Source organism: Phyllobates terribilis, unplaced genomic scaffold (assembly GCF_046119375.1).
Source record: "Phyllobates terribilis strain yellow unplaced genomic scaffold, ASM4611937v1 Scaffold_5__5_contigs__length_657084704, whole genome shotgun sequence".
In the NCBI taxonomy this organism is placed as follows: Eukaryota; Metazoa; Chordata; class Amphibia; order Anura; family Dendrobatidae; genus Phyllobates; species Phyllobates terribilis.
Window position 1 is genome coordinate 513,066,612 of NW_027362765.1, and position 18,230 is coordinate 513,084,841.

The 18,230-nt window shown below is 44.6% G+C and overlaps 1 protein-coding gene and 1 pseudogene across 1 annotated transcript; both read right to left on the bottom strand.

The window, feature by feature from the left end:
• Positions 1 to 890: 890 nt before the first annotated feature.
• Positions 891 to 17,045, bottom strand: LOC141271305 (cytochrome c oxidase subunit 5B, mitochondrial-like; annotated as a pseudogene).
• Positions 15,016 to 16,928, bottom strand: LOC141270805 (uncharacterized). The gene is made up of 3 exons (XM_073680913.1): positions 16,897 to 16,928; positions 15,755 to 16,019; positions 15,016 to 15,585 (listed from the first exon to the last, which is right to left on the bottom strand). The coding sequence occupies exons 1-3, from the start codon at positions 16,926 to 16,928 to the stop codon at positions 15,016 to 15,018; spliced, it is 867 nt and encodes a 288-aa protein (XP_073537014.1).
• Positions 17,046 to 18,230: the final 1,185 nt, after the last annotated feature.

Here is an 18,230-nt window from a genome sequence, read left to right on the forward strand (position 1 = left end):
CACACTGAGTTGACTCCCTGGGCACGGACCGGGTCCCCGCCACTCGGAGACTACAACCCTCATCTGATCCGGTTCCGGGTAAGCCCCCGTGCGCGAGACGCTGCGCGACACAGCAGGCCCAGGGGCGCGTCATCTTTATGTAGTGAGATTCTAATAGCTTATCTAAAAGGGAGTTTTTATTTAAAATTTAACAGTTTATCTCCACCCTGAAATGAAGAGTCAGTGACATCCGCTTCAGGGGGTGGGCAGTCCCTGCTGTACTCTGCATGTCCCCTCACCTTACAATGCACACCAAGTGCACTCTTGTCGGCTAGTCTCTTCCCATTAGGGCTAGCGAGGGAGCACACTGTGTGCATTGAAAGTACTACACAGTGACAAGGAAGCTCATACAGAGTCAGAATGGACAACCGTCACATGCTCTGTACAGCAGGGAATAACCCTACCCCTGAAACTGATGTCAATGATGACTCCGTGTTTCAGGGTGGAGACAGGGGCTGCGGCAGTGACCAAGCCAAGGCTCCCAGATAACCAGGAGATTCTGGGGATTCTCAAAAAATGTCATCAAAACAAAGTAGGTAAAAAAAAAAGTTAAACTAAAGAGGGAACAGCAGTGACTTCTTAAAGTCAATTAGAAGAGCGATTAGATTAGTACAATAGAAAGACATTTAGGATTAAAATCCTTATTAGTTTCGAACCACTCCTATAATTTATCCTGCAGAAGCCACTAGTGGAAGCCAGAGTGGAGATCCAGACCACAGAACGCATCTTGCCCATCCAAACTGCCAAATTCTTACAGACCTTTGTCAACTCCAATTCAAAGGATGGGAGAACGTTAGCTTTTTTAAGTATTGTTCTGTATGCACGACCAATGCTAATGAAAATAAAACACATTACAATATATCAAGTATTTAATAAAAGATTTTTTAACTTTTTAACATATGGCTGTCAATAGTAATACAAGTCCTCTTCAGTGTGGAAGCTCATAAAGGACAACCTTGTAGTGAGAGCCACACTGTGGGCAGCGATTTACCTGCCCATCATGGGCCCAGAACCAGATAACTTGAGAATTATCTTCTTCACCTGGAAGAAAGAAAATGATAAAAGGTTATGTTTCAGTGCTTGAATTTATTGTACAACTACAAACTGAGTCCTTTAAAATTCACATTGGTGCCAGACTTCATCATGCTGCTGCAATATCCACCATTTTAAAAAATAATGGCATTTTCTCTTAGAACTTTCAACAACAATATACACAACTATCTGAACCTGAACAGGCATTGCTTAGGCGGCTGGAATATATGGACTTCTATAAATAGGTAAAGAGTGATTGCAGGGCCATTGGAATTATACAGTATATTTTTTTGTATTTTATACCAGTTTTCTAGATTCAATCCCTTTGAGCGGATTTCTGTGAGTTTATGGTCTTGTACATTATTCTAGATGTGTGTATGACCAGTATATCTAAACGTGGTAGTACCCCATATGGGGGTGTAAACTGCTATTTGAGCACACGGAGGGATCGGATGGGAAGGAGCGCTACTTGGCTTTTAAAACGCAGACTTTGTTTTAATAGATTGTGGACTCCATTAGCCAAGCCCCTGAAATGCCAGAACACCCCCCCGGTGACCCCATATTGGAAACTCCACTGCCTAAGGAATTCATCTAGGGGTGTAGTGAGTATTTTGAACCCACAGGTGCCTCACAGAATTTTGCGATATGGGGACATGGAACTAACATTTTAGTGGTAGAACTGTACATTTTTTATTAGCTGAAAGTTTGTCATTTACACAAGGGTTATTAGGTGAAACTGGACCCCATAATTTATTGAGCAATTTCTCCCAAATGCAGCAATGCCCCATATGTCATCAGAAGTTACTGTTAGGCCACACGTCAGGGCTGAGAAGGAAGGAGCGCTATTTGGTGCACAAGTTTTGCAGGTGACATTTGCGGAACCCCGAAGGTGTCAATAGAAAAACGCACAAAATGACCCCATTTTAGAAATTGCACCTTTCAATGAATTCATCTACAGCTGCAGTAACTATTTTGGCCCACAGGAGTTTGCTTTGCAACATACACGCCAGGCTTTTTTCCCCTTGAGAATTGCAAATCTGCCACTTAAATGCCCATACATTGTGCCCCCATACAGTGTAGTAGCCCCATATATTGTGCCCAGCTTGAGCTTATGGAGACATACACCCCGTAAATTGTTAAGTGCACTCTCCCAGCTACAATAATGCCAAACATGTGGCCGCTTACTGTGGTTTAGGCATAGGGGGGCTCAGAAGGAGGGGAATTTGGAAGCACAGATTTCACTGGATTTTATTTGATGGGTTGGGATCCGTCGCTTTTCAAGAGTCTTTGTTCTACCAGTAATGTGGGACCCCCTATGTTTCCAGTGACAGATATCCTGCACAAAACTCCACTCAGGTCTAAGTTAGTGTTTTATTGGTAATATTTTGGGGGACATCCCTTGTTTTCAATAGAAGGCTGGGATCATATTATTGTGTTCTACACTAAGCACTTACGCTGGAGTTTCCGTGTAAATCCTACAAAAATGTGATTTAGATGAAACCCCCCAATGCAACCGCTCTCCATAATGAGGCAGGTGGAGACACTTTGGACTCAGTTTGGCATCTGTTCCGGTGGTATCCATCTTGAGACATGCACAGAACAGTGGTCACCCACACTTGTGCGCTAAAAAGACACCTAAACTGATGGGACTTTGGTGGAACACAGTCCAGATGGAGTCCAAAGTGACCACCTGCCTCATTATAGCGAGTGGTTCAGTTGGGGGTTCTATCTGAATCACATTTTTTGGGGAATTTACACTGAAACCCAGACGCAAGTGCTCAGTGGAGAGCGCAGGATAAATGTGAACCGAGCCTTATTCAGATTATTGGGAATCAGAATGAACAAAAACAGCAGTAAAATAGTTTTTAAATTTTACGCAATTTTCGTGTGGTATAAGTGATAAGACTGCTTTATTATTCTGTTCAATACATTTACAGCGATGTCAGATTTATAAAAAAAAAAATTTTGGTCTACATTCTGAGAGCAACAACTTATCTGGCCAAGAGCTGTACGAGAGCTTATTTTTGCAGGAGGAGTTTGATCCTTTTTTAAGTACCATTTTGGGATACAGAACATTCTTTTGATCATTTTTTACACAGATGCAGGATGAACAAAAAAACAAAGAACAGCAATTCAGTTATTGGTTTTATATATTTTTATGTGGTTCACTGTGTGGTAAAAGCTATTAGTAGTAAGAATGATTTATTGTTTGGTTCAGTATGATTATAAGGATACCAGTTTTAGCTCTTTATGCTTTGCTACTTCTGCACACTAAAAACAATATTTTACAAACATTAATTTGTTTTTGCATCGCCATATTCTAGAAGCTGAAACTTATTTACCACAAGAGCTAGGTGGGGGATTTTTCATTGTGGGAAAGTTAAGAGTAATTATACTTTATTTAATCCTTTTACTTTAACCTAGTACCACTGTGGAACATGAACATTTCTCACCAATTCCTGGTCCCATACACTGCAGTACTCACGTAGTACTCACAATACAGTGCATGAGACCTGTTAGATTTTCACTGACTCAGTCTGTTAGACACTGCCATAAAGAGGGTCCAACAGGCCACTGTACCCCGAGGTCATCTGATGACCTCAGGGTGCAATGCAAACTATTGGCACCCACGATTACAATCGCGATGAGCAGATAGTGTTAAAGAGTGAGTATTCTCCCTTTTAACCACTTAGATGCTGCTGTTGTGATTGACTGTGGTATCTGATGGGTTAATTGGCATGGTGTACATATCTGGCACACAGCCCAAAGTGACATGTGCTCATGACAAATCTGTACAGCTTTCAGGGGTTAATCACCCTTTCTATAAGTTTTACACTGAAATGAAACGTGTAGCAAAGAAACTTACATATGCAGCCCACAAGTCTCTGCTTATTGACTGGTGGCACAATGTGTGGATTCTCTTTGGTTCCTGCATAGGATTTTGGCTTGAGGACATTAAAAGGATCCTTAAAAAGACAAAATGAGTTGTAAGTGTTATACCACTTACAGGTGCATCTCACTGAATTAGAATATCAAAAAATGTATTTATTTCAGTTCTTCAATACAAAAAGTGAAACTCATTATATAGAGTCATTACAAACAGTGATCTATTTCAAGTGTTGATTTCTGTTAATGTTGATGATTATGGCTTACAGCCAAAGAAATCACAAAAGTCATTATCTCAGTAAATTAGAATACTTTATAACAGCTTGAAAAATGTTTCCTCTTGACAATACCCCATAGAGAATCTATGGGGTTAAAGTCAGGCGAGTTTGCGGGCCAATCAAGCATAGTGATACTGTTTGTAAACCAGGTATTGGCACCTGTCCACACTGCCAGAAGTACCAAGTCCTGCAGGAGAATGAAATTTCCATCTCCAAAAATCTTATTAGCAGAGGGAAGCATGAAGTGCAATAAAGTTTCCTGGTAGACGGCTGCGCTGACCTTGGTCTTGATAAAAGACAGTGGCCCTACACGAACAGATGACATGGCTCCCCAAACCATCACTGATTGTGGAAACTTCACACTAGACCTCAAGCAGCTTGGATTGTGGCCTCTCCACTCTTCCTTCAGACTCTGGGACCTTGATTTCCAAATGAAATGCAAAATTTACTTTCATCTGAAAACACCACCTTGGACCACTGAGCTACAATCCAGGTCTTTTTCTCCTTGGCCCAGGTAAGACGCTTCTGGCGTTGTCTATTGGTCATGAGTGGCTTGACACAAGGAATGCGACACTTGTAGCCCATGTCCTGGATACGTCTGTGTGTGGTGGCTCTTGAAGCAATGACTCCAGCAGCCGTCCACTCCTTGTGAGTCTCCCCAAAATTTTTGAACGGCCTTTTGTTAATAAGCCTTTCAAGGCTGCGGTTATCCAGATTGCTTGTGCACCTTTTTCTACCACACTTTCGTTCCACTCAACTTTCCATTAATATGCTTGGATTCAGCACTCTGAACAGCCAGATTCTTTAGCAATGACCTTTCGTGGCTTATCCTCCTTGTGGATTGTGTCAGTGACTGCCTTCTGGACATCTGTCAAGTAAGCTGTCTTCCCTATGATTGTGGAGCCTACTGAAACAGACTAAGGGACCCTTTTAAACGCTTAGGAAGCTTTTGCAGGTGTTTTTTGTTAATTATTCTACTTTACTGAGATAATGAGTTTTGTGTTTTCATTGGCTGTAAGCCATAATCATCAACATTAAAAGAAATAAACACTTGAAATAGATCACTATGTTTGTAATGACTATAATATCAGTTTCAGCTTTTGTATTGAAGAACTGAAATAAATTAAATTTTTGATGATATTCTAATTTTGTGAGATGCACCTGTATATGTAAAGAACACAAACGTTTATTTAAAGACACTGAACAAAATAATTTAGCAATGTCTTGTCATGAATCCAGATACACTGAGAGATTCCTGCAAAGGACTCATTATGGACTTTGACCTTTATCCACATTTGTATAAGAGGTCGGTCATTTGCTTTACTTCTCCTGGAAACAAAGGAATAACTGGAACAAGGCCTGAAACTCATGATAGGCACTGCTGTACTTACATGGTTGATCCACTGAAATCAGCACAATATATCCCATGCACAGCTATACAGTACATTGCCTAATCTCAGACCTGCACTATTTACCGTGTGTTGAAGCAAGAACACCATCTTATAATAAGGTCTGGAAAGAAGCTGTCGTAGGACAAACTTATTATAATACTCCTGCCAGCAGTGATCAATGTAATGGAGGCCAGGTATGTCAACAGCAGGAGAAACCCTTCCTCCCCACTATGATGTCTAAAGTGATGGGTACATGGTTAGCACCCCATTCTGCTTTATGACATCCATATGCACTGAGGACCTGTGGAGAGGGTGCATGAGAAAGAACGTAAAAAAAGTAATCTGGTGGCATTACCCCTTGAGTTGTTGCCACATGACAGATGTTTGGAGTCCTTCACAGTGAGAAGCAAGGTAGAACAACGTTATTAAACGATGCTGCCAAAGTATCATTAAATGGGTTGTCCAGGGCCATTTTATTTTTACTTTGGGAAAAGGAAGCTGGCTGTCAACAGAGCAGAAGAGAAGAAGCTGCTCTGTTGACAAGACGTCCGTGGAAGCCGCTGAATCGCCAGCAGGAGCAGTCTGACCGCTCTGTGCTGGCAGAGACAGACACCAGGCACAGACAGACAGTTAGCAACTACCTGCCTGTTAGTTTTTAGGTCATAGTAAAATAAATAAATAATAATAATAAAAAAATTCTTCTCATGCCTATTTGTGGATACGGCCATCATTCCTAGACTACATATCCCATCCTGTTTTATACGCTGGAAAAAGTATCCAGTTTCTCCTAGTTCCCCACTCTGTAATAGGGTCCTGGCTTCAAATCCCACCAAGGACAACATCTGCAAGGAGTTTGTATGTTCTCCCTGTGTTTGCGTGGGTTTCATCTAATTTACTCCCAAACTTCAAAGACATACTGATAGAGAATTTAGATTATGAGCCCCAATGGGGTCAGTGATAATGTCGGTAAAGTGCTTCGGAATTAAAGGCGCTATATAAGGGATTAAATAAAAAAGCGCGAAGAAATAGGACCTGGGAAGCATGACTACAGAACACAGAAGTGACCAGATGTGTGTTCCCTGTGGCTAGACTGTCTAGCAGGTCACTAATAATGCCCCATATACACCGGGGTGTGACTAGCAGCTACACCAATAAAGTATAGGGGATGTCACCAGGACCCAAACTTTACATCACAAGCACAAGACCTACAGATGCATCTGAAGACGGGGACCCCTCTTCAGCCAGTTTCACTTTGTCCCAGACTCATCAAGTGTCACCAGGTTTCTACTGTAAAACCTGGAATCTCGCTACATTTTTGCACAACTTTTTGTTGCTGAAAGCAAATAGTTTCTTGACACGTGTGTCCCAGCCAGCTTAGACAACTTTGAGAAGTGGGCAAAGCCAATGTTTGTTCCTCTAAACACACAAGGATATTAAAAGGTTTGTCAAAGACTTGACAACCCCTTTCTTAAAGGCTGTATTACCCGGTATAAAACAAACTCCAGTTTCACACCAGCGTCGTTCCAACAGTGTCAGCAATAGGTCTCCCGGTCCCATATGGAATAATCAGCAGCCGCTAACAGGCTGCTTCGCTCACACTTCCTGGAGATGAACTTTGGACATCAGAGGAAAGTGTGAGAACAGTGGCCCATTAGCAGCAGACTGGCTGCAGCACTCACACGGTATACAAATATCATGGGAGACCAGGGAGACCCAGCACTCACATTGCTAGAATGGCACCCGCACAGGAGGGGAGTTTGTTTCCATTTTACACTGAGGGATATAGTAAGGAGGGTTTGTCCACTACTTGGCACAATACAAGAAAATTGTAAAAAAAACAAAAACAAACAGTAAACACAAGGAGTAAGATATAAGTGTGTGAACATGGCTCAGCCTGGTCCTAGACGCACTCTAATGGAGGGGAGTAGCACTCTAATGGAGGGGAGTAGCACTCTAATGGAGGGGAGTAGCACTCTAATGGAGGGGAGTAGCACTCTAGCATCCCCAGTTGTACATTTCAGTCTTAATTATCTTCATTAGGTCATATACCTCTCCCTTCTTCAAAGCGTTCAGGACCTTCCTCTCCAGGCCCGTCGCCTACTCCTCATCAGTGGGGATACCTAAACAGAAAAGACACAAAAAGGACAGATCATAGCAAGAATACTACAAAGAAAAAACAAAGTGACCTGAAAGTGGCTGATAACAGAGGACAATAGCCAGCAGAGCTGTGTGACAATTCAGTCTGTACAGAGGGTACAGTAGTGGAAGTGTAACCTGTGCAGGGGCTTGGCAGACCCCGTGCACAAGGTCACAGTCCTGGGTGTCACCTGCTGTCACTGGAGCAGTGAGTATGTGCTGATGGGCGGCGCACATTACTACACTGCTGCAAAGTCACATACACTGTCCCGTCCTATGCCCTTCACAGGGGACACCGCACACTCCAGCCTCACACCTAGTAAAGGCCCTGTCACACATAACGAGATCGCTAGCGAGATCGTTGATACGTCACGGGTTTTGTGACGCAACAGCGACATCGCTAGCGATCTCGCTACGTTTGACAGGTAGCAACGATCAGGCCCCTGCTGCGAGATCGTTGATCGTTACAAAGCTCCCTGGACCATTCCTGGGTCGTTGCACTCCCGCTGGGCAGTGTGCATCGCTGTATTTGACACCTAGCCAACGACCTCGTCCAGCGATTCAGAACTGAGACACGTAGGCGTGTATAAATTGGACTATTCCGCGCCCCTCGTCCCCGATTGGTGGTCGCTACGGCGTTCTCATTTCCGGACGCGCATAAAGAAGGCAACAGAATAGCGATTCCGTCCTTTGTTTCTGACCTCGTGCTTATTGCAGATCCTACCAGAGTTCTCCGGGCTGCTAATATCCGTTCATTGGACTAGTGCTGATTTTTGCGGATCATTGCAGCGTTCTCCAGCTGTGACTCCGCTTTGAACATATCAGACATCTTTAGTAAGGTAGGTATTGTTTGAGGTCTCAGATGCGTTTCCATTTTTTAATCTTTTATCACACATTTACTAATTATCTGTTATCTTTGCTTTTCAGGGAGGGAGGGCTTGGCTTCTATTTGTATATATATATATGTATGCTTTTGCATGGGCAGATATTTTAGGGGTCTCATGCACATGCACCCACACAGCGCATTTTCTGTCATGCTCACTAACAGAATGGAATATGGTTTTCCATGATATTTTTTATATACAGTTTCAATACTTCTGTTAATTGTTTTGTTGAAAGTGTTCTCATCTTTTCATGTTATGTTTGCAGTTTGCACATCATGGACGACGGGCAGTGTGCTATTGTGGTTGCTGCATTGCTGGTTGAGGAAGCTCGGCGTCAAGATGAGGCACGAGAGCTACAGAGGCGTTCCAAACGAAAGCGTCGCATGTGGACCAGAGAGTGGCTGCAGAAGAGGTCTGAATTGTCCCACATGCAACTTGTAAGAGAGCTTCAGGAGAAGAATCCTCATGATTTCCGCAACTATCTGAGGATGTCAGAGGAATCTTTTAAAGAGTTATTGGAACGAGTTACGCCACGTATTCAACGGAAGGATACAGCGATGCGTGCTGCCATTCCGGCAGATGAAAGATTGGCAGTCACACTGAGATTCCTGGCCACCGGACGCTCACTCCAAGACTTGCATTTTTCTGCAGCCATTTCAAGGCCCATGCTCAGTGTTCTAATCCCGGAGACATGTAATGCAATTTACCACAGTCTACGTAGTTACATACAGTTTCCCAACACGGAGGAGGAATGGAAAAAGATTGCCTCTGATTTTGAGCAGCTGTGGCAGTTCCCTAACTGTGGTGGGGCTTTGGACGGGAAACATGTCCGAATCACTCAGCCACCAAATAGCGGATCCTATTTTTATAATTATAAGGGCTATTTCAGCATCATCATGATGGCCCTTGTTAATGCCAATTACGAATTTATAAATGTAGATGTTGGCATGAACGGCAGGGTTTCTGATGGTGGTGTTTTAGAGCACACACTTTTTGGAGAGCGATTGGACAAGTGTGACCTACACTTGCCTCCCAACTCAAAGACTACAGGTAACCTTAATTTTGTTTTTGTCGGCGATGAAGCCTTCCCACTTCATCCCAATCTTATTAAACCGTTCCCCCAAAAAAGTCTTACCCAGGAAAGAAGAATTTTCAATTATCGTTTGTCAAGGGCACGTCGTGTTGTCGAAAATGCCTTCGGTATCATGGCCAACCGCTTCAGAGTTTTTCACACGCCAATTAACATGAAGCTTACATCAATAGACTCTGTTGTTTTGGCCTGTTGCACACTTCACAACTTTCTTCGTCGACGTGATGCAATTACGTACTGTCCGCCTGGCTTCGTGGACTCTGTGGACCTAGCCAATGGGGAAGTGGAGCTCGGTGAATGGCGTTCAAACGATCCTGCAATTGCAGGCCTTCAACCAGTGGGATATGGCAGAAACACCCAGGATGCGAAGACCAGCCGCGACAACTACTGCCAGTATTTTAACGGTCCTGGTGCTGTTACTTGGCAACATCAGAACTTATAGTGGGCAACTACTGACAATTATACACTACTTTCAGTTTTGTATTGATTTGTGTAATAAACTGTGTTTAACTTTGCAAAAGATTTGTTTATCATTGTTTCAATAGTAAGGGCCCGTATACACATACGTGTACTCCAGGGGCGGACATAGGAATCATGGGAGCTCATAGCAGAAGTTATAATTGGGACCCCCCCCACAAAAAAAAAAAAAAAAAAAAAAAAAGGAAATAATTGTTGGGGACACAGAAGAGCAGATCCCACAACCTTCCAGCCTTTCTTCCTTTCTGAACTCCTAAATTACTCTTTCATAGCCCCATAAAAATGTGATGCCAACAAAAGTGTCCCCCTTAACACAGTATGATACCCCGATGGTGACTTCCTCCTTTTTAGCCTCCACATGCACAGTGTAATGACCCTAATGTATCACATGAGCCATGTATGAGGGAGGTGGAGTCGGAGTAATGGAAATTGAGGAGTCGGTTTGGCTTATCGACTCCGCAGCCCTGTATACCAGGATGGGAGAGCACACAGTATAATGCAGCCCCCCATAGGGTAAAAGGCAGCCCCAGTCCTCCAGTATTATCAGTACTGACTGATTTACAAAAATATATAAATACATACTTACCACTCCGTATTCCCCGCTGCTTCAGTCTCTGCAGCGCGTCTCTCTCATCACGACAGCAGCTGGCAGCTCCACTGTCTGACACAGCGTGGTGCATCGTAGCAGCGTTGCCGCGCCGCTGTTTGATTAACCGCCACCCACCGGCACTGTACTCAGTAATGGCTGCGTGTAGTGTGTTGTGCGGCTGTGCCTTGTAGTAATGCCGCAGCAGGGCCCACTCAAGCACAATTAAAGGTGTTGGCCATGTCTGAACACAGTGGCAGTGGGCGGTGGCGGCAATCAAACAGAGGAGCGTGGGGTACAGAATGGGGGAGACTGCTATGGGGTCCGCTGGCTCACGGGCCCCCTACGGCCACGGGCCCCATAGCAGTTATGTGGCCTGCCACCAATGGCGGTACGCCACTGTTGTACTCGTATGTATACATCCATATACACATCCATATACACATACATATTCAGATACATAAAAATCTACACCCATATCCACACTTATATACAGATAACCAGCTATACACACACATACTCACAGACACAGAAGTATGCATACCGACATAAAAATATAGATACATATTTCTACATAAAACCACCTAAACACCAGTGTTCCTGTGTGACCGTCACAATAGAGACACTGCTGCGTTCTACAGATGTCGCATTATCAATACAGCGTCTCTAGTCCGACACGCTAATAATTCAAGTCACAATAGGGTTCTCTAATAAACCGCGGGTTTATTGGCGACGTTCATGCGTCGTGGGCGTGGTTACCGACGTTCATGCGTCGTGGGCGAGTCTAACGACGTAGTTGCGGCCTAGCTTATTAAGAGCATTATGGCATCCAGGGTCAGGGCATCTCCTTGGGGTGATGCTGAGGTGTGCTACCTTGTGGAGCACCTGGATGCACTGGATTATGAGTGCCATGTGCACTCTGAGCATCCAGTGCTCCATAAGCAGGCGGTGCTGCAGAGGATCGGTCGGGGCCTGGTCCGGAGATTTGGGGTGCAGCGCTCTGCTACCCAAATCCGTAAAAAGCTGGCGGACCTGAAATATAGGTCTGCCGACCGAATCGTCAGCATCCGGTCACGGTCCCTGCCCCGCAGTGGTGAGTGGTTTTAAAATATGTTAACACAATACATGGCAGCACATTAGTTACAACTGCAATCACCTTAGGTATCTAATGTTATTTGTTTTCCAGCACCTGCAGCCCCAGAGCCCCCAAGGGAGTCACCTCCAGCCTTGGAGCCCCAGCAGCATTCCTCTGCCAGCTCGCCAGCATCACTCCGTGATATAGGTGCAGCTTCATCTTTCGGTAATGCTTTGACATAAAATACGGTCCATACAACTTGGAAAGTTTAGGGCTGTCATGTACTATTAAGTGTTGTGTCTTTCTCTAGCCGGTGGTGCCAGGGGATCCGGGTGGTCCTTAAGCTCGTCATCATCCGAGCAACCTGAAAACCGTAAGTGTTAAATACCAAACATGTACCTGATAGGCTGTGTGCCCACGATGCGTTTTTTAAGGTGTTTCTGCAGCGTTTTTGCTGCTGTGGAAACGCATTAAAAGCGCATGGTAGAAGGTCTGCCATGTTCCCCAATGATAATCCGCATGTGCTGTGCACATGCTGCGGAAATTTCCGCTGCACATTATCATTGCGGAAAAAAACGCAGCACTACCAATTATTTTGCATAAGGTGGTTTTTTTGCGCCGCCATTGACTTGCATTATAATGCGCCAATTCCGCAATACTGCATCTGTACTTGCGTAATTAGCGCGTTCTAATGTGTGGATGGTACCCGGGTGTGGTGCATCGTGGGCACATAGCCTTAATTTGATGAATGTACAGAATTATTGGACTTTTAAGTTTAACTATTACCTCCGTAGAAATCCCAACACTACAAGATCTCCTGGCGTCACAACGGAGACTGAGTGAAGAGATCCACCAGCACGGAGTGATGCTGGCAAGATTTGTGGCAGCCCATGACCGTCACGGCAGCCAATAAATTCTTTTTTGTTATGTAGTTGATATTATTTGGTTGGTTATATTTTTTATATTTTTATAAAAAAAAATTAGTTTATATCCACTATTGTCTACACTTTGTTACATCTAATCCTATCCTGTGTGATACTGCCTGACGGGTTGTGTATCTAATCCTATCCTGTGTGATACTGCCTGACGGGTTGTGTATCTAATCCTATCCTGTGTGATACTGCCTGACAGGTTGTGTATCTAATCCTATCCTGTGTGATACTGCCTAAAGAGTTGTGTATCTAATCCTATCCTGTGTGATACTGCCTGACGGGTTGTGTATCTAATCCTATCCTGTGTGATACTGCCTAAAGAGTTGTGTATCTAATCCTATCCTGTGTGATACTGCCTGACGGGTTGTGTATCTAATCCTATCCTGTGTGATACTGCCTAAAGGGTTGTGTATCTAATCCTATCCTGTGTGATACTGCCTGACGGGTTGTGTATCTAATCCTATCCTGTGTGATACTGCCTGACGGGTTGTGTATCTAATACTATCCTGTGTGATACTGCCTGACAGGTTGTGTATCTAATCCTATCCTGTGTGATACTGCCTAAAGAGTTGTGTATCTAATCCTATCCTGTGTGATACTGCCTGACGGGTTGTGTATCTAATCCTATCCTGTGTGATACTGCCTAAAGAGTTGTGTATCTAATCCTATCCTGTGTGATACTGCCTGACGGGTTGTGTATCTAATCCTATCCTGTGTGATACTGCCTAAAGAGTTGTGTATCTAATCCTATCCTGTGTGATACTGCCTGACAGGTTGTGTATCTAATCCGATCCTGTGTGATACTGCCTAAAGAGTTGTGTATCTAATCCTATCCTGTGTGATACTGCCTGACGGGTTGTGTATCTAATCCTATCCTGTGTGATACTGCCTGACGGGTTGTGTATCTAATCCTATCCTGTGTGATACTGCCTAACAAGCAGTGCAGGGGCAGTAAAGCCCACTCCAAAGTCGGCTTTCACACCCTCCTGCTTATTGATGTTATCAGCTGAAGTTGTGTAGGGGCAGGAAAGCAGTCTGAAGTAGGCTTTCATTGCCGCCTACTTATTGATGTTATCAGCTGAAGTTGTGTGGGGGCAGGAAAGCCGTCTGAAGTCGGCTTTAATAGCCGCCTGCAAATTGATGTTATCAGCTAAAGTTGTGTGGGGGCATGAAAGCCGTCTGAAGTCGGCGTTAATAGCTGTCTACTAATTGATGTTATCAGCTGAAGTAGTGTAGGGGCAGGAAAGCCGTCTGAAGTCGGCTTTCATTGCCGCCTACTTATTGATATTATCAGCTGAAGTTGTGTGGGGGCAGGAAAGCCGTCTGAAGTCGGCTTTAATAGCTGTCTACTAATTGATGTTATCAGCTGAAGTAGTGTAGGGGCAGGAAAGCCGTCTGAAGTCGGCTTTCATTGCCGCCTACTTATTGATATTATTAGCTGAAGTTGTGTGGGGGCAGGAAAGCCGTCTGAAGTCGGCTTTCACAGATGCCAGCTAATTCAAGAAGAAGAGAGAAGAGGAAAGAATAGGAACATAGTATGAAAACTATAAGGAAGACCTAACATGTTGATCCAGAGGAAGGAAAAAAAAAACCATGCTCCGTTTTGGGAAAAAAAATTCCTTCCTGACTCCACATACGGCAATCAGACTAGTTCCCTGGATCAACGCCCTATCAAGAATCTAGTATATACAACCTATAATCTGAGTCAGACTCATGGTGCATGGTATGGCAGATCATTGCCATACCGTGCACCATGACTATGACCCCAAAGACTAAAAGAAGGGAAGTAGGAAGAGGAGGGGAAGAAAACCAGCTGTGAAGAAGACCAGAGGACACAGGGAGAAGACAGAAGACAGGTGATAAAGCCTGGAGCCGGAGGAGGAGAAGGGGAGGAGGTGATCACCAGCGGAGAGCAGGGATGGGAATAGACGGTAGAGAATGGAGGGGAGGGAACGGAGATTGGGAAGGGATCGGAGGGCAGGGGTGAGGGGTCCCACCCTCGGGAAGAGGTAAAGCAGAAAATAAGGCAACCAAAAAACATTTTTATTTCAATCAGGGTGAGATCAGAGGGCAGGGGTAAAGTTAAAAAAGAGGACAATAAAACTTTTTTTTATAAACAAACAAAAATATAAACAATTTTAACAATTTAAATAAGTATTAAATTAACAATATTTACAAAATGATAAAAAAAAATTGAAATGAAACATCACTACAGTTCTTCATATCGATTACCTGTATTTGTGTATCCGTGCCTGGGGGAAACAAAAGAATCAGAACACATGGGATACTGTGGGGGGGGGGCAAGGCTTTGTGGACGCCGGATCCTCTGCACTGGTGTGCTGTGAAGTGGGTCCGGCCTATGGGTCCAAGAATGTTGTTGAAAATGGCCAGGGTCAATCAGAGTATGTACAGTAGACGTTTCATTAAGTTCACCGGCTGCCGCTTTATTTAAAGTCTCAAACATGACCCTTTCTGCATGCGCCCTCTGTCGGTCATCCAGCCTCTGTAGTCTCTCGCCAGCATATGTTGCAAAGCTGTCCCGCTTGGCCTGGGTCTGCAGAAGTAGAATCTTGTTCGCCAGAGATACTAGACCTGGCGATGGCGGCAAGCTGGCCTTTCTTTTCCTTGATTTTCTCTGTCGCCGAGGCACAAGGTCTTCACTTGTAGAGGCCATAGGGTCTTCATTCACCGATGCCATAGGTTCCTCATTCCTTGACATAACACTCGCCTCCTCCATACCACGTTCCGTAGCCGAGATGTCGTCATCTTGCCGATGGTGCTGTGGGAACACAAAATTAAAGTTAAGATTTGGTTACAACATCCAGCAGGTATGTTATGACCAGCATGGGTACACGTGCACTAAAAAACAAATATGAGGGGCGGCTAAACTATGGCATGTACATTGAAAGTATAAATGCTATTTACAGGGAAGCAAAGAAGGTACTTACATCTTCAACAGGGGAGTCAGTCCGTATGTCGGGGTCTTCTTCCGGGGTCGGCCGCATCGTACACGCCATTCGCCGAGGTAGCTCCTGGTCACGGGTGAAGGCAAGCAAATCATAATACCATAATGTCGGCACATAAACCTCATCTGTGCCGGTACCTGACTTCTTTGATTTCTCCACCCGGTTGAGTTCTTTCTTATATACGGTGCGTAGACCCTGGATCTTTCTCTTCACCAGCTCTTCATCCACCTTCTCGTTGGGGCCGTGCCTTTTAAAGAGGGTAATCAATTGCTGGTAGGCCTCCCTCTTTTTCTCTCTATTGCAGTAGTCTGTTGATTTTATTTGCCAAAGGCACGGCAGGGAGCGGTACAGGTCAATCATTTCCCTCACAAACTCTTCACTTTTGAAAGCCATCTGAAAAGGATAGCAATACAGTGAGCATACATGAAACATTTTAAAACAAAGTAAAAAGTACTACACACCATTTGCTGACTAAAAATGGCCTCCAATGTATAAGCAAATGTATACTTATTGAGTGTGATAAAAATCCACTAAAATAACTTACCGTGGAAACAAAGCGATACAGTGCCTGAAGAACCCAAAAGTCAATGTTCAGTCACAGCTGAAGAAAATCCACAAATGAATGGAATCACAGCAGTAGAACGCAACTAGGATCCAAAAATCAGGACGCTGACAAGGCTTCAACAAATCCCAGATGGACGAAACTTGCCCGGAGAACACTGCTACGATCCGAAAGCAGAGCGCAGATAGGAACAAGGGAGCGGAATTGCCCCAACGTCGCCTTTTTTAAAAACCCGGCCGCCAATCAGAACGCAGTAGCGTCCACCAATCGGAGATGAGTGGGCGCGGAAAGGTAATTTTATGCACGCCTTTCTGTCACAGTACAGTCCCTCAAAGTGTGTATCGTTGAGTGTGGATCGTTGAAATAGCTGCTGTGTGACAGCGTCCCAGCGACCAACGAGATCGTTAGTTAGATCGCTGGGGCGGCCGAAATCGTTGGCAAGTTATACATGTTTGACGGCTCCCGAACGATCTCTCCAGCGATCTCAAAACTGTGACGTAGTAACGATCTCGCTAGCGATCTCGTTATGTGTGACAGGGCCTTAATACACAGCAGTCCTCACACCACACACAGGAGGCGGCCACAGTCCACCATGGCTGTCATACCCACCTCCAGCGCTCATTGCTCTGACGCATGGTCTGCTGAGGCACACGGTCCCTGCACTCCGGGGCACAGCGCGACGGACGAGCTGAGAAACCTCCAAGAAGCCATGACTGCTGCACCTCACAGCCGACAGCTGCCACTACAGCGTCCAGGGCGCGGGGCAGTGCGCATTTATACCCGGGACCATACCAAGCGCATAGCGGAGGGGTGCACCGTAACAAGGCAGCGAGCAGAGAGGCCGTGTCATCTCCGTATATGGCCGTAATGTGCTGTACCCGCGGGGTTATTGCTGGTGCTTAATTACCACATGTAAAGGGAGTCAATGACAGGTGGAAACGCCATTTGTTCTCTAGTAGTAGCCGCCCAATAAAAGTGACCTCATCAATGGGAAGAATTGTTTATAAAAAGCAGCAGCTTTGTGATTTACTTGTTTTTAAAAAATCCTTTTCATTCTCAAGGAGAGGAGGAATTTTAGTTTTGTTTACTGCTCGTTGCCTAGGTTACCGGCCACTGCTGTGCTAGGAGTGCAGCGCTTACAAGCTGTTTTCTATAGAGCTTGTACACACTGATTTGAGGCTGCCCGGATTTAGTACCCTGCACTCTCCGGGGCTGCAGCGGTAAAGATGCCTCATGTGTCAGCATCGGAGGGTGCACCATTTGGGTTCAGCAATGCTACATTGCCACATGTCTGACCTGTCAATCAAGCAGGACAGCATCGGCAACCGGGCAACCAGAAGTCGGGAGGATGGGGATCGGGGTGCTGAAGATCAACGTGGAGACAACCTCTTTATTATCTACCTTGAGCGAAGTTCACACACAGTTTTCTACATGGATATTGTGTCAGATCCACTCCAAAATCCACGTAAAAAACTGCTTCAGATACTCTGACTACTCCTCATATTCATTGCTGTGGAATATCCACACGGCTGTTCATATTGTGAATTATTTTGAGAGTTTTTCTGACTAAACATTAAAAACCTCACTGCACAAAATAAAAAATAATAATAATTAACGTCACTTCTGTGAGGCGGATTCTCATGGAAGCTTCTCCAAACTCGACACTGTCACAGGCTGCAAAAGACCATAAGGAGAAAATACTTCAATAACGCTTCAAGAAAACAACCCCAAAACAAAGAGAAAAAGCAACGCAAATTCCTCCGGAAAATCTCATTGGATTTTCCGCTTCCAAAAAAGACATAGTTTTGTCATTTCTGTTTATAGCCAAAGCCTGAGAGATACGACGCAGGACAGAGCCCAGTGGTGCCGGGCGGACTATTATAATGGGGTACTATA